General features: G+C 42.7%; 1 protein-coding gene across 3 annotated transcripts in view; it reads right to left on the reverse strand.

Annotated features, from left to right (window-relative positions):
• The window catches only part of LOC123997534 (zinc finger protein 236-like), a 108669-nt gene that overhangs the window by 47200 nt on the left and 46587 nt on the right, over nucleotides 1–14882 (reverse strand). For 2 of the 3 annotated variants that reach the window (XM_046301878.1, XM_046301876.1), the window contains exons 15-18: nucleotides 9948–10049; nucleotides 7882–8021; nucleotides 6905–7014; nucleotides 780–931 (exon numbers count right to left, since the gene is read on the reverse strand). In XM_046301878.1, the coding sequence (XP_046157834.1) occupies nucleotides 780–931; nucleotides 6905–7014; nucleotides 7882–8021; nucleotides 9948–10049 (504 nt within the window). The remainder of the gene's footprint in view (nucleotides 1–779; nucleotides 932–6904; nucleotides 7015–7881; nucleotides 8022–9947; nucleotides 10050–14882) is intronic. The other variant, XM_046301877.1, reaches the window with a different exon arrangement.

A 14882-nucleotide genomic window follows, 5' to 3' on the forward strand; every position in this document is an offset into this window, starting at 1 on the left:
AAGAGATCTCAAAAGACCTAAGATGAAGAATGGTTGACTTGCATAAAGCTGGAAAGGGTTACAAAAGTATCTCTAAAAGCCTTGATGTTCATCACTCCACAGTAAGACAAATTGTCTATATCTATGGAGAAAGTTCAGGGCCTGGACACCTTGCTATCATCGTCGGAAAAAAATATTCTTAAGTGTATCAAGATATTTTGGCTATCTGTCCGCCAATTGAAGTTCAAGAGAATTGGGTGATGCAACAGGACAACAACCCAAAACACAGAAGTAAATCAACAACAGAATGGCTTCAACAGAAGAAAATAAGCCTTCTGGAGGGGCCCAGAAGTCCTGACCTCAACCCGATTGAGATGCTGTGGGATGACCTCAAGAGAGCGGTTCACACCAGACATCCCAAGAATATTGCTGAACTGAAACAGTTTTGTAAAGAGGACTGGTCCAAAATTCCTAATGACCGTTGTGCAGGTATGATCCGCAACTACAGAAAATGTTTGGTTGAGGTTATTGCTGTCAAAGGAGGCTCAACTAGTTATTAAATCCAAGGGTTCACATACTTTTACCACCCTACACTATGAATGTTTAGAAGGGTGTTCAATAAATAAAGAATTGTTTGTGCATTATTCGTTTAAGCAGACTGTGTCTGTCTACTGTTGTGACTTAGATGAAGATCAGATCAAATGTTATGACCAATCTATGCAGAAGTCCAGGTAATTCCAAAGGGTTAACATACTTTTCTTGCCACTGTATGCAGGCGTGCTGAGGTACACTGTTCTTACCTGTGTGTGTGTTGAGGTGGGACTTGAGGACCCCCGCTGAGACGAAGCATCGGCCACAAATGTTGCAGCAGTAGGGTTTCTCTCCGGTGTGGGAGCGCACGTGTTGCTTCAGATGGCTGGACTTCTTAAAAGGTTTATTACACATGGTGCACCTGGGGGGAATCAAACACACAGGTCGTGTTCATTAGGAATCAAAATGAAGAAAACAGACTAAAACAGGGAGGGACTAACTGACCGCCAAAAGGAAACACTTATTTGGTCTGTTGCAAAACCCTTTCCATCGCATGCCCTAATGAACACAACCATTATATAATAGAGACGGTCTGTTTCTGTCAATGAGATGTGTATCAATAACGCTCCTATAAAGTCACAAATCATCAGTTAACAATACTGACAACAGGAATCATTTCAAAATTCCACCACCAACTCACAAAGCAAGTTGGAGTTTATAAAAGTACATCAGACTTTTTGGGAAGTGGGAGAATTGAAAACCAAACCTTTCTTTGGAAAGGTCACTAAACTCAGCCCTATGGTATCGGTTTGTGCTTTCTGTTTGGAAGGTGTGAGTTATGGGTTGAAGCTTTAAAAATTGCAGCGTACTGCGGCGCAGCATGCATGGTGCAGCAGAATTCTATGGCACGTTATTTAAGTGTGAACCACTGGTACCATTGATTCTAGTTAGTGCTAGTTTGACTACCAGAGAGCATCTTTGAGAAGCATTTGATAGCCTTCAATAGTGTCTGTACGAGAGAATGCAGGCACGCGGGAGACCGGGGTTCAATTCCCTGATGGGGAGGAAGGAGTAGGCTGTCCTTGTAAATAATAATTTGTTCATAACTGATTCCATGTGTGTTATTTCATAGTTGTTTCATAAATGTCTTCTATTATTCTACAATGTAGAAAATAGTCCAAATAAAGAAAAACCCTGTAATGAGAAGGTGTGTCTAAACTTTTGACTGGTACTTGCTTATTTAATTTGATTAATATTATGTTGTTTCCATTCCAGGAAAATTTAAAACCCTCTGGGTTTCCATTAGAATGGAACAGAAAATATCGCAATGTACAACGTAACGGCCGGGAGTACATTACTGGGCTATTTAGCTAAAGAATCCCAGTGTCGTGCAGGCACGCAGGACACCGGGGTTCAATTCCCCGACGAGGAGGAAGGAGTAGGCTGTCCTTGTATATAAGAATTTGTTCTTAACTGACTTGCCTAGTTAAATAAAGGTAACACTAAGAGCATAACATTTCTTCACCCTAATTTTCAAATTCTATTCTTAACCAACACCCAAACAGAGATTCAATGAAAATAAAAAATCCAGAAAATCACATTGTATGATGGTTTTAAATCCAAAAATGAAAATACTGCCCTCTAGTCACAAAAGGTTAAAGAAAAACTAAACAGGTCTGTGAGAGCCGGAATTCTTACGGGTTGGTAGGCGATCAAATACTTATGTCAGGCAATAAAATGCTAATTAATTACTTAAAACCATCATACAATGTGATTTTCTGGATTTTTGTTTTGGATTCCGCCTCTCACAGTTGAAGTGTACCTATGATACAAATTACAGACCTCTACATGCTTTGTAAGTGGGAAAACCTGCAAAATCAGCAGTGTATCAAATACTTGTTCTCCCCACTGTATATGATGTGTATGTGTGTACTTATCTAAACAGAATGTGGAGTCTAATTTTGATACATATATAGGACTCCATACAGAGCATTACACCCAAACTGAAGTCACACTATACCACACACTACTCTTTTCTCACTGTTAAAACCTTGGTCTTGATTACATCTGTGTCGTATCTGAAGGAGAAAATTCAGTAGTTTACCATCTCAAATATATATTCCCCTTATCCATCTACGTCCTCCTTTCTCTTGTTTTGTCTATACCGCTAGTCGTTTCATCCTAGACATGCATTAATAACGCATTGTGTGCTGACGTGGTAGGGGATTTTGTAAGTCTTTTTTTTTGCATCCGTTCTGAGTGCCATGGGGAACAACTGAGGGAACAACTGAATAAAAGCATGACGCATTACTTAGTCCACTTCCCGTCCCACTCTCCGTTTCCACAACGCAACAACATCCGTGGCTAGTGTCCTCTGCTACATCTGACGCACAAGTTAGTTGGAAAACTAAGAGCTTGTAGCAACACAAGCTGCCACCGTCACCTCTACAGACATCTGACGCACAAGTGAGTCACAAAACAAAAAGCTTGGAGCAACACAAGCTGGCACAGTCACCTTTACAGATAGGAAGCTAGCAGAGTTAACTCATTGTCTGATTTCCAAATGGCAACATATGGGCCATGGTCAAAAGTAGTACACTTGATAGGGAATAGGGTGCCGTTTGGGACAGTTATTTAGTTGAACATTGTGTCATATACACACAAGATGGTGCTGGAGAACAGGGCTGACGTTTGACACATTCCTAACCAGATTGTGTTTTTTTGTTAGTTTCTTTGCGTTTTGTTGTAACTTATTTTGTACAATGATGCTGCTACTTTCTCTTATGACCAAAAATAACTTCTGGAACTCAGAAATGCGATTACTCACCACGGACTGGCAGAATCCTTTTTTTCCTATAACGACTCTGACGAGCCCGATGTGAATGACATACTGCTTTCCTGGGAACAGGCCCAGATCCTTGTCATTTGCGTGAAGAGAATGCGAAGAAAAATGGTCCAGACAGCGGCCTGCCTTCTGAAAATTCATAGGTGATCGACTAAAACCCCACTTCCTTCCATTCTGCTAGCAAATGTGCAATCTTTGGAAAATAAAATGACCTACGCGGAAGATGAAACTACCATCGGGACTATGTCTTTTTGTAAAAAACAGCTGGTGCACAATATCGAGTCTTGAGCTATTGCCCGCCTGAGGTAGCCCGCCTATTGCCCGCCTGAGTATTTCATGATAAGCTGTAGACCACACTATTTACCTAGAGAGTTTTCATCTGTATATTTGGTAGCTGTCTACATTCCACCACAGACCGGTGATGGCTCTAAGACCACACTGAATGAGCTGTATTCCGCCATAAGTAAACAGGAGCAAACAAGCTCACCCAGAGGAGGCGCTCCGAGTAGCCGGGGACTTTAATGCAGGGAAACTTAAATCCATCTTACCAAATTTCTATCATCATGTTAAATGTGCAACCAGAGGGGAAAAAGCCCTGGATCACCTTTAACAACACAGAGACTCATACAAATCTCTCCCTAGCCCTCCATTTGGCAAATCTGACCATAATTATATCCTGCTGATTCCTGCTTAAAAGCACAAATTAAAGCAGAAAGCACCAGTGACTCGATCAATAAAAAAAGTGGTCGGATGAAGCAGATGCTAAGCTACAGGACTGTTTTGCTAGCACAGACTGGAATATGTTCAGGGATTCCAGCGATGGCATTGAGGAGTACACTAAACCGGTTATTGGCTTCATCAATATGTGTACCGATGACGTCATCCTCACATTGACCGTACGTACATACCCCTACCAGAAGCTATGGATTACAGGCAACATCTGCACTGAGCGAAAAGCTAGAGCTGCTGCTTTCAAGGAGCGGGACTCTAATCCGGAAGCTTATAAGAAATCCTGCTATGCCCTCCAACGAACCATCAAACAGGCAAAGAGTCAATACAGGACTAAGATCAAATTGTACTACACCGGCTCTGACGCTCGTCGCATGCGGCAGGGCTTACAAACCAAACAGACTACAGCCGAGAGCTGCCCAGTGACACGAGCCTACCAGACGAGCTAAACTACATCTATGCTCACTTCGAGGCAAACAATACTAAAACATGCATGAGAGCACCAGCTGTTCCGGGAAGACTGTGATCATGCTCTCTGCAGCCGATGTGAGTAAGACCTTTAAACAGGTCAACATTCACAAGGCCACAGGGCCAGACGGTTTACCAGGACGTGTACTGCGACCATGCGCTGATCGACTGGCAAGTGTCTTCACTGACACTTTAAACCTCTCCCTGTCCGAGTCTGTAATACCAACATGTTTTAAGCAGACCACCATAGTCCCTGTGCCCAAAAACACTAAGGTAACCTGCCTAAATGACTACCGAGTCGTAGCACTCATGTCTGTAGCCATGAAGTGATTTGAAAGGCTGGTCATGGCTCACATCAACACCATTATTCCAGAAACCCTAGACCCACTCCAATTTGCATACTACCCTAACAGAGCCACAGATGATGCCATCTCTATTGCACTCCACACTGCTCTTTCCCACCAGGACAAAAGGTGTTCATTGACTACAGCTCAGCGTTCAACACCAGAGTGACTTCAAAGCTCATCAATAAGCTAAGGACCCTGGGACTAAACAGCTCCCTTGCAACTGGATCCTGGACATCGTGACTGGCCGCCCCCAAGTGGTAAGGGTAGGTAACAACCCATCCGCCACGCTGATCCTCAACACAGGGGCCCCTCAGGGTGCGTGCTCAGACCCCTCCTGTACTCCCTGTTCACTCATGACTGCACGCCAGGTACGACTCCAACACTATCCTATGTTTACAGATGACACAGTAGTAGGCCTGATCACCGACAACGACGAGACAGCCTATAGGGAGGAGGTCAGGGACATGGCCGTGTGGTGCCAGGAGAACAATCTCTGCCTCAACGTGATCAAGACAAAGGTGATGATTGTGGACTACAGAAAAAAGAGGACCAAGCAGGTTGAGAGCTTCAAGTTCCTTAGTGTCCACATCCCCAAAAAACCAACATGGTCCAAGCACACCAAGACAGTTGTGAAGAAGGCACGACAAAGACAATTCCCCCTCAGGAAACTAAACAGAATTGGCATGGGTCCTCAGATCCTCAAAAGGTTCTACAGCAGCACCATCGAGAGCATCCTGACTGGTTGCATCACTGCCTGCTATGGCAACTGCTCGGCCTCCAACCGCAAGTCACTACAGAGGGTAGTGCGTAAGGCCCAGTACATCACCGGGGCCAAGCTTCCTGCCATCCAGGACCTCTATACCAGGCAGTGACAGAGGAAGGCCCAAAAATGGTCAAAGACTCCAGCCACACTAGTCATAGACTGTTCTCTCTGCTACCGAATAGCAAGCATTACCGGAGCGCCAAGTCTAGGTCCATGAGGCTTCTAAACAGCTTCTACCCACAAGACTCTTGAACATCTAATCAATTGTCTACCCAGACTATTTGCATTGCCCCCCCCCCACCCCATCTTTTACACCACTGCTACTCTCTGTTGTTATCATCTATGCATAGTGACTTTAATAACTACCTAAAATCCTTGCCAACAAGAGGTTTTGCCACCAAGTACTAGGACAATACTTATTTCCCTCATTAAAATGCAAATCAATTTATAACATTTTTGACATGCGTTTTTCTGGATTCTTTTGTTGTTATTCTGTCTCTCACTGTTCAAATAAACCTACCATTAAAATGATAGACGGATCATTTCTTTGTCAGTTGGCAAACGTACAAAGTCAGCAGGGGATCAAATACTATTTTCCTCTCACTGTACATGTATATATTACCTCAACTAACCAGTGCCCCCGCACATTGACTCGGTACCCTCCTGTATATAGTCTCGCTATTGTTTTAACCGCTGCTCTTTAATTACTAGTTACTTTTATTTATTTTTTTAACTGCATTGTTGGTTAGGGGCTTGTAAAGTAAGCATTTCACTCTAAGGTCTACACCTGTTTTTTTGCAGCACATGTGACTAATAAAATTTGATTTGACAAGTCTCGCACTCAAAATGGTCACTTTATCAGGAGTCAACAACAGCAACGGGGGTGCGATTCTGATGGTGTTATCTTTGTTTTGCATTCCTCCGTGTCGACTGCTAATGCTGTTACAGCCCTAGAGCACAACTTTTGATAAAAGGTGCATAACAGTGTTATCTGCTAACGAGCTGGGAACAAATGACAGAAAGTAAAAGCATCCATTACTTGCCGAAAATTGTAGGCTCGCTGTCGCTTACAGACATTTACATTTTAGTCATTTAGCAGAGGCTCTTATCCAAAACGACAGCAGTGAGTGCATACATTTTTCTAACTTTTTATTTTTGTACTGGTCCCTGTGGGAATCGAACCCACAACCACTGCAAGCACCATGAACTACCAACTGAGCCACTGGACAAACACACACACACCTGTAAGCCCTCTTGCTGTTGTCCTCGCTGTCTTCTGGGTCTTGGTAGTCTTGCGTCTGGTCAGACAGCTGGAGGTCTCCTTGGCTAGTCTCCTGGAGCAGGCCACTTGTCTAAACAGAAGTATATGCAACCATTAATTAACTACATCGTGAATAAATCACTGAATACTGAATATTTGAACTGACTACTTAAGGCTACATTTAATTTAGTCGTTTTTGGCTTGATAGAACACCCGTTAAGTTAGGGTGGCAAATAGGTTCTGAGATGGCTTCTACCCCCAAGCCATATGATTGCTAATAGCCAGAATGCTAAATAGTTCATTAATGTTACCCAAACTATCTGCACTGACTTTATCTTGCACTGACCCTACGCACATTCACTAGACTTTATATACACACCATATACACAAATCACACACTACACTGTCACTCCCCCACACATCCCTCACTCAAACACTACATACACACACACACACACACACACATAACACAGACTTTTAGACACACAATTTGCTGCTGCTAGGCGGTTTATTATTTTATGCTCATTATTATCTATCTGGATGCGTAGTCACTATACCCATGTACATATCTACCTCAAGTATCTCTGCACATTGATCTGGTACTGGTACTCCCTGTATATAGCTCCATTCTTGTGTATTTTATTTATTTTGAGTTAGTTCATATTTATTTATTATTATTTATTTTTTTTTACTCTGCATCGTTGGGAAAAGTTTGTAAGCAAGCATTCCACTGTAAAGTCTACACTAGTTGTATTCGACAGGTGATGAAAAAAAATGTGAATTGAAATTTCCCAAAGACTCTCGGTTTTTCAGAAATCCCTATGGAAGGGTTTACTGAGAACTTGGGGAAATTTTGAAACCCTACTCTACATAGAGCCAATGCCACGCTATGATGGTGAGATGGAAGCCCCCTGTGGAAGAGGCTGACGGTAGAGGATGACGGTGCTGGATTCACCACCTCTTGGCTGGGCACATGGAGCAGGTTCTGGGGGTGGTAGCTGGAGGAGAGGGCCTGAGACTCCAGTGTGCTGGAGTCCTGTAGCTGCTGCACAGTAGAGAACTGGGCTTGGGGATAGCCCTCTGCGGTGATGGTGAAACCTGCAGGAGGACACAAAGGGGTACAGTCAGCACTACAGCATACAATGGGTTAACCCTGTATGAGAACTTAAGGGACCCTAGCAACTCCAAAGGAGGATGTACAGTGCATTCGGAAAGTATTCAGGCTACGTGAATTTTTCATTACATTATTCCAATGTATGTAATGACAGAGAAAATCTTTTTTTTTTATTCAGACCCTTTGCTATGAGACTCAAAATTGAGTCTCATAGCAAAATTGACTCAAAATTGAGCTCAGGTGCATCCTGTTACCATTGATCATCCTTGAGATGTTTCTACAACTTTATTGGAGTACACCTGTGGTAAATTCAATTGATTGGATCTGTCTATATAAAGGTCCCACAGTTGACAGTGCATGTCAGAGCAAAAACCAAGCCATGAGGTCGAAGGAATTGTCTGTAGAGCTCAGAGACATACTTTTTCGAGACACAGATCTGGGGAAGGGTACCAAAATAATTCTGCAGCATCGAAGGTCCCCAAGAACACAGTGGCCTCCATCATTCTTAAATGGAAGAAGTTTAGAACCACCAAGACTCTTCTTTTGGGGATCTAGTGGCACAGCGGTCTAAGACACTGCATCGCAGTGCTAGAGGCGTCACTACAGACCCGGATTCGATCCAGGGCTGTTCTCATAACTGGCCATGATCAGGAGTCCCATAGGGCGGCGCACAATTGGCCCAGCGTATACACATGTGGAGGCTTGAAATAGAAGGACGGGCTCACTGTAATGGCTGTAAGGGAATGAATGTGTTTGATACCGTTCCATTCATTTTAATTCCAGGAATCTGTCCTCTGATTTCTCCCCCCACTGCTACACACATTGTACCTTAGAATAGATTAATTGATTACACAGATAGAAGTGGATTTGAAAAGCCTATTATGGACAAACTTCACATTCAGCACCACAGCACAAAATTAGTTAACCCTGTATATCTGGCTAGAGGCTAGAGCCTTTGCCAAATTAGAAGAGTCGGAGGAGGACATGAATTAATTACTGCAAACATGACATGGCTAAAAGTGTGATTGGAAAAGTTAAACAAAAGCTAATTAAGGATTGCTACGGCTCACCCTCCTACAACGCGCCATTAACAGACTGATGCTTCCAGAGCCCATGCCGCCAGTCTGCCTGTGTGCGTGCGTGTGTGTGGACAAAGACTGTGCAGGAAACTTCCTGTGCCTATGCCACCAGTTGGATTGTCTTAGGGGACTCTGAACCACACAGGCATTCATTAAAGCTCCACTCACTGATATTAACGAATGGCCACGATTCATTAAATACTAGCAGACGGCAGAGAGAAGTTCTAGGAATGTTCAAATAATTCCTTACTTTCCTTCTTGAAAAGAAGAAGAGAGGAAATGTATAGAAGTCCATCTCGTGGAGTGCCACACACATGCTAATAAGAAACACAGATACGCATTCAGACACAGACATCAATATCCTCCCTGCCGTTGGTCTCTGGTTTATTTATGACATCAAACTTTTTACTTTAGCAAAACTGTGCAGATAGTATAGGAGGCCTAGGATGAGGCGGGAAACCTGCCGCAAGACAAAGTGTTCTACTGATTAATGCACCACTGTAGGAGAGCATACTTGCTGTGGGCGATAGAGGCTGGATGCAATCATCACGGAGACAAAAGGTTAAGCTACCCATTGTGAAAAGTAAATATGTGATGTGTCAAGCAGATGCTTTCTGACAGTCCTCGCTGTAAATGGGCTCTTCTCATTCAGAGGTCAGAGACAACAATGGCGTTATCCATTACACTGGAGTCAGACAGTCGCGGGCTGCCAACGTGTGCGCGTGTAATTTACCCCAGGTTAACTCACAGACATTGTTAAATGTGCTGAGAGAAAGGTTTGTGTGCCACCACCATGCAGGGGGTGTTTTTGTGTGTACGTGCATGAGTTACCTTGAGTAAGTGCTTGCTGGTCAAAGCCAGGCTGTGGGAGTGTCTGCGTCTCAAAGTGGCTAATATTCTGAGGCAGAGCATGCTGGGTAGTCACAAAGGTGTCTGGAGTCAGAGGGGGAGAGATAAGAGGAGAGAGGAACAAAGCCGGTTAGTCTGGCTAAACTGTATAAATTAAGGCCAAAGTATTACGATTCAATTAAAAAGGTCCAATGCAGCTGGGATTTTTGTCAAATTAAAATGGTCAAAAAAAAAACAGAACCAACAATACTGTAGCTTCATGGCAAAGAAAAATGTCTCAAGCAAGACAAAAACAACAACATTTTGTTAGGACTTGTATGGGAGTGATTTGAGTGGGGAGGGGAAAACAAACAAATGTGCAGTTATAGGCAGAGAGGTTTGGAAATCTTTCTTATTGGTCTATTAACTAATTTACTGTATGGTGATGTCATGATGGACGATGATGTTCTTTTCAAACAGCTCTTACACTAAAAGGGCATTATCTTCATTTTCACACTACTACTCCAACCTCAGAGTGGAAATATACGCTACCATTCAAAAGCTTGGGGTCACATAGGGGAGGCAGGGTAGCCTTGTGGTTAGGGCGTTGGACGAGTAAACAAAAGGTTGCTAGTTCATATCCCTGAGCTGACAAGGTACAAATATTTCGTTCTGCCCCTGAACAGGCAGTTAACCCACTATTCCTAGGCAGTCATTGAAGATAAGAATTTGTTCTTAACTGACTTGCCTAGTTTAATAAAGGTAAAACAAAATAGACATGTCCTTGTTTTTGAAAGAACAGCACAATCTTTGTCTATTAAAATAACATAAAATTGATCAGAAACACAGTGTGGACATTGTTAACGTCAGGAAAAAATATATACCTGTTAAATATTACATATATATACATTTTACCTGTATTTAAGTAGACAAGTCAGTTAAAAACAAATACTTATTTTCAATGACTGCCTAGGAACAGTGGATTAACTGCCTTGTTCAGGGGCAGAACAACAGATCTTTACCTTGTCAGCTCGGGGATTTGATCTTGCAACCTTTCGGTTACAAGTCCAATGCTCTAACCACTAGGCTACCTGCCGCCCCGACTATTGTAGCTGGAAACGGCAGATTTTTTATGGAATATCTACATAGGCGTACAGAGGTCCATTATCAGCAACCGTCACTCCTATGTTCCAATGGCACGTTGTGTTAGCTAATCCAAGTTTATTATTTTAAAAGGCTAATTGATCATTAGAAAAACATTTTGCAATGTTAGCACAGTGTTAGCACAGCTAAAAACTGTCAGCTTCATTAAATAGTACCAGAAAAACACCAGTCTCAACGTCAACAGTGAAGAGGCGACTCCGGGATGCTGGCCTTCTAGGCAGAGTTGCAAAGAAAAAGCCATCTCTCAGACTAGGCAATAAAAATAAAAGATTAAGATGGGCAAAATAACACAGACACTGACTGGACAAAGGAACTCTGCCTAGAAGGCCAGCATCCCGGAGTCGCCTCTTCACTGTTGACGTTGAGACTGGTGTTCTGTGGGTACTATTTAATGAAGCTGCCAGTTGAGGACTTGTGAAGCATCTGTTTCTCAACTAGACACTAATGTACTTGTCCTCTTGCTCATTTGTGCTCCGGGGCCTCCCACTCCTCTTTCTATTCTGGTTAGAGCCAGTTTGCGCTGTTCTGTGAAGGGAGTAGTACACAGCGTTGCACGAGATCTTCACTTTCTTGGCAATTTCTCGCATGGAATAGCCTTCATTCCTCAGAACAAGAATAGACTGACGAGTTTCAGAAGAAAGTAATTTGTTTCTGGCCATTTTGAGCCTGTAATTGAACCCACAAATGCTGATGCTCCAGATACTCAATTAGTCTAAAGGCCAGTTTTACTGCTTCTTTAAATCACGACAGTTGTGCTAACATAATTGAAATGTTTTCTCATGATCAATTAGCCTTTTAAAATGATAAACTTGGATTAGCTAACACAACATGCCATTGGAACACAGAAGTGATGGTTGCTGATAATGGGCCTCTGTACACCTATGTAGACATTGCATTCGTTTGTTTTTACTGCCGTTTCCAGCTACAATATTCATTTACAACTTTATCAATGTCTACACTGTATTTCTGATCAATTTGAAATTATTTTAAATGGACAAAGAAAATGTGCTTTTCTTTCAAAAACAAGTACATTTCTAAGTGACCCCAAACTTTTGAACAGTAGTGTATATATATTTATTCACTCCACAGGCATAAGTGAATCAAGTCAAGAGGTTATCTGTTCTCTCTGTGAATGGGTCGGGGGTTACCTCATGCATTTAAGCCTTTTTTAACTGTTAAAGGACTTTACCGAAGGCTGAGAGGACGAATACTAATCTAAATCACATACAATCGTAAAGCTAGGGTAAGTTTCTTTTATTTTTTCCCCTTTTCAGTTCTCTTTTAATCACTGTGAACTCTTGAGGTTGAAAGGGTAGTGTAGCAATTTTAATGAGGATTGAAGCTTGGCCCGGTTTCATTTGTTGTGCGTTGCTCTTCTATTTTTGTTCTGAGGTTAAATATAGTATACATTGGAACTGTTTTAAATATTAAAGCTACAAAGTCAAGGAGGGGGTTCTGTCAGTCACACACCATGAATCCTAATGAGATGTATCCAAAAACCCATTGAAATAACAATTCCAAGAAAGCCATCAATAAGAAAATAGAAGGTTTTTGAAGATCCAGCATTGGGATGGAAATAGTGTTTGAGTAATGGACAGATAAAAAGTCTTGAGAGTGAAATAAATGGACACACTATTTGGAGTGGAGGAAGGAATAAAGATGGAGGAGTTATACAGACGGGCAAGATGAGAAACCCAGATTTTTGCCCTTTGCTATCTTAAAGGAGTGTCGTTTAGAAAGATTTGATATTCAAAATGCCAGGACCTAGGATCAAGAGAGACGCTCAAGTGTTTTAGTACTATATCTCTTGACACAATTATGAAAATAATCATGGCCTCTAAACCTTCAAGCTGTATACTGGACCCTATTCCAACTAAACTACTGAAAGAGCTGCTTCCTGTGCTTGGCCCTCCTATGTTGAACATAATAAACGGCTCTCTATCCACTGGATGTGTACCAAACTCACTAAAAGTGGCAGTAATAAAGCCTCTCTTGAAAAAGCCCAACCTTGACCCAGAAAATATAAAAAAACTAATCGGCCTATATCGAATCTTCCATTCCTTTCAATTTTTTTTAGAGAAGGCTGTTACGCAGCAACTCACTGCCTTCCTGAAGACAAACAATGTATACGAAATGCTTCAGTCTGGTTTTAGACCCCATCATAGCACTGAGACGGCACTTGTGAAGGTGGTAAATGACATTTTAATGGCATCGGACCGAGGCTCTGCATCTGTCCTCGTGCTCCTAGACCTTAGTGCTGCTTTTGATACCATCGATCACCACATTCTTTTGGAGAGATTGGAAACCCAAATTGGTCTACACGGACATGTTCTGGCCTGGTTTAGATCTTATCTGTCGGAAAGATATCAGTTTGTCTCTGTGAATGGTTTGTCCTCTGACAAATCAACTGTAAATTTCAGTGTTCCTCAAGGTTGTTTTAGGACCACTATTGTTTTCACTATATATTTTACCTCTTGGGGATGTTATTCGAAAACATAATGTAAACTTTCACTGCTATGCGGATGACACACAGCTGTACATTTCAATGAAACATGGTGAAGCCCCAAAATTGCCCTCGCTGGAAGCATGTGTTTCAGACATAAGGAAGTGGATGGCTGCAAACTTTCTACTATTAAACTCGGACAAAACAGAGATGCTTGTTCAAGGTCCCAAGAAACAAAGAGATCTTCTGTTGAATCTGACAATTAATCTTAATGGTTGTACAGTCGTCTCAAATAAAACTGAAGGACCTCGGCGTTACTCTGGACCCTGATCTCTCTTTTGAAGAACATATCAAGACCATTTCGAGGACAGCTTTTTTCCATCTACGTAACATTGCAAAAATCAGAAACTTTCTGTCCAAAAATGATGCAGAAAAATTAATCCATGCTTTTGTCACTTCTAGGTTAGACTACTGCAATGCTCTATTTTCCGGCTACCCGGATAAAGCACTAAATAAACTTCAGTTAGTACTAAATACGGCTGCTAGAATCCTGACTAGAACCAAAAAATTTGATCATATTACTCCAGTGCTAGCCTCTCTACACTGGCTTCCTGTCAAAGCAAGGGCTGATTTCAAGGTTTTACTGCTAACCTACAAAGCATTACATGGGCTTGCTCCTACCTACCTCACTGATTTGGTCCTGCCGTACATACCTACACGTACGCTACGGTCACAAGACGCAGGCCTCCTAATTGTCCCTAGAATTTCTAAGCAAACAGCTGGAGGCAGGGCTTTCTCCTATAGAGCTCCATTTTTATGGAACGGTCTGCCTACCCATGTAAGAGACGCAAACTCGGTCTCAACCTTTAAGTCTTTACTGAAGAATCATCTCTTCAGTGGGTCATATGATTGAGTGTAGTCTGGCCCAGGAGTGGGAAGGTGAACGGAAAGGCTCTGGAGCAACGAACCGCCCTTGCTGTCTCTGCCTGGCCGGTTCCCCTCTTTCCACTGGGATTCTCTGCCTCTAACCCTGTTACGGGGGCTGAGTCACTGGCTTGCTGGGGCTCTCTCATGCCGTCCCTGGGGGGGGGGTGCATCACCTGGGTGGGTTGATTCACTGTTGTGGTCAGCCTGTCTGGGTTGGCGCCCCCCCCCCCCCCCCCCCCTTGGGTTGAGCTGTGGCGGAGATCTTTGTGGGCTATACTCGGCCTTGTCTCAGGATGTTAAGTTGGTGGTTGAAGATATCCCTCTAGTGGTGTGGGGGCTGTGCTTTGGCAAAGTGGGTGGGGTTATATCCTTCCTGTTTGGCCCTGTCCGGGGGGTGTCCTCGG

This window comes from Oncorhynchus gorbuscha, linkage group LG15 (genome assembly GCF_021184085.1).
Source record: "Oncorhynchus gorbuscha isolate QuinsamMale2020 ecotype Even-year linkage group LG15, OgorEven_v1.0, whole genome shotgun sequence".
Taxonomy (NCBI): domain Eukaryota; kingdom Metazoa; phylum Chordata; class Actinopteri; order Salmoniformes; family Salmonidae; genus Oncorhynchus; species Oncorhynchus gorbuscha.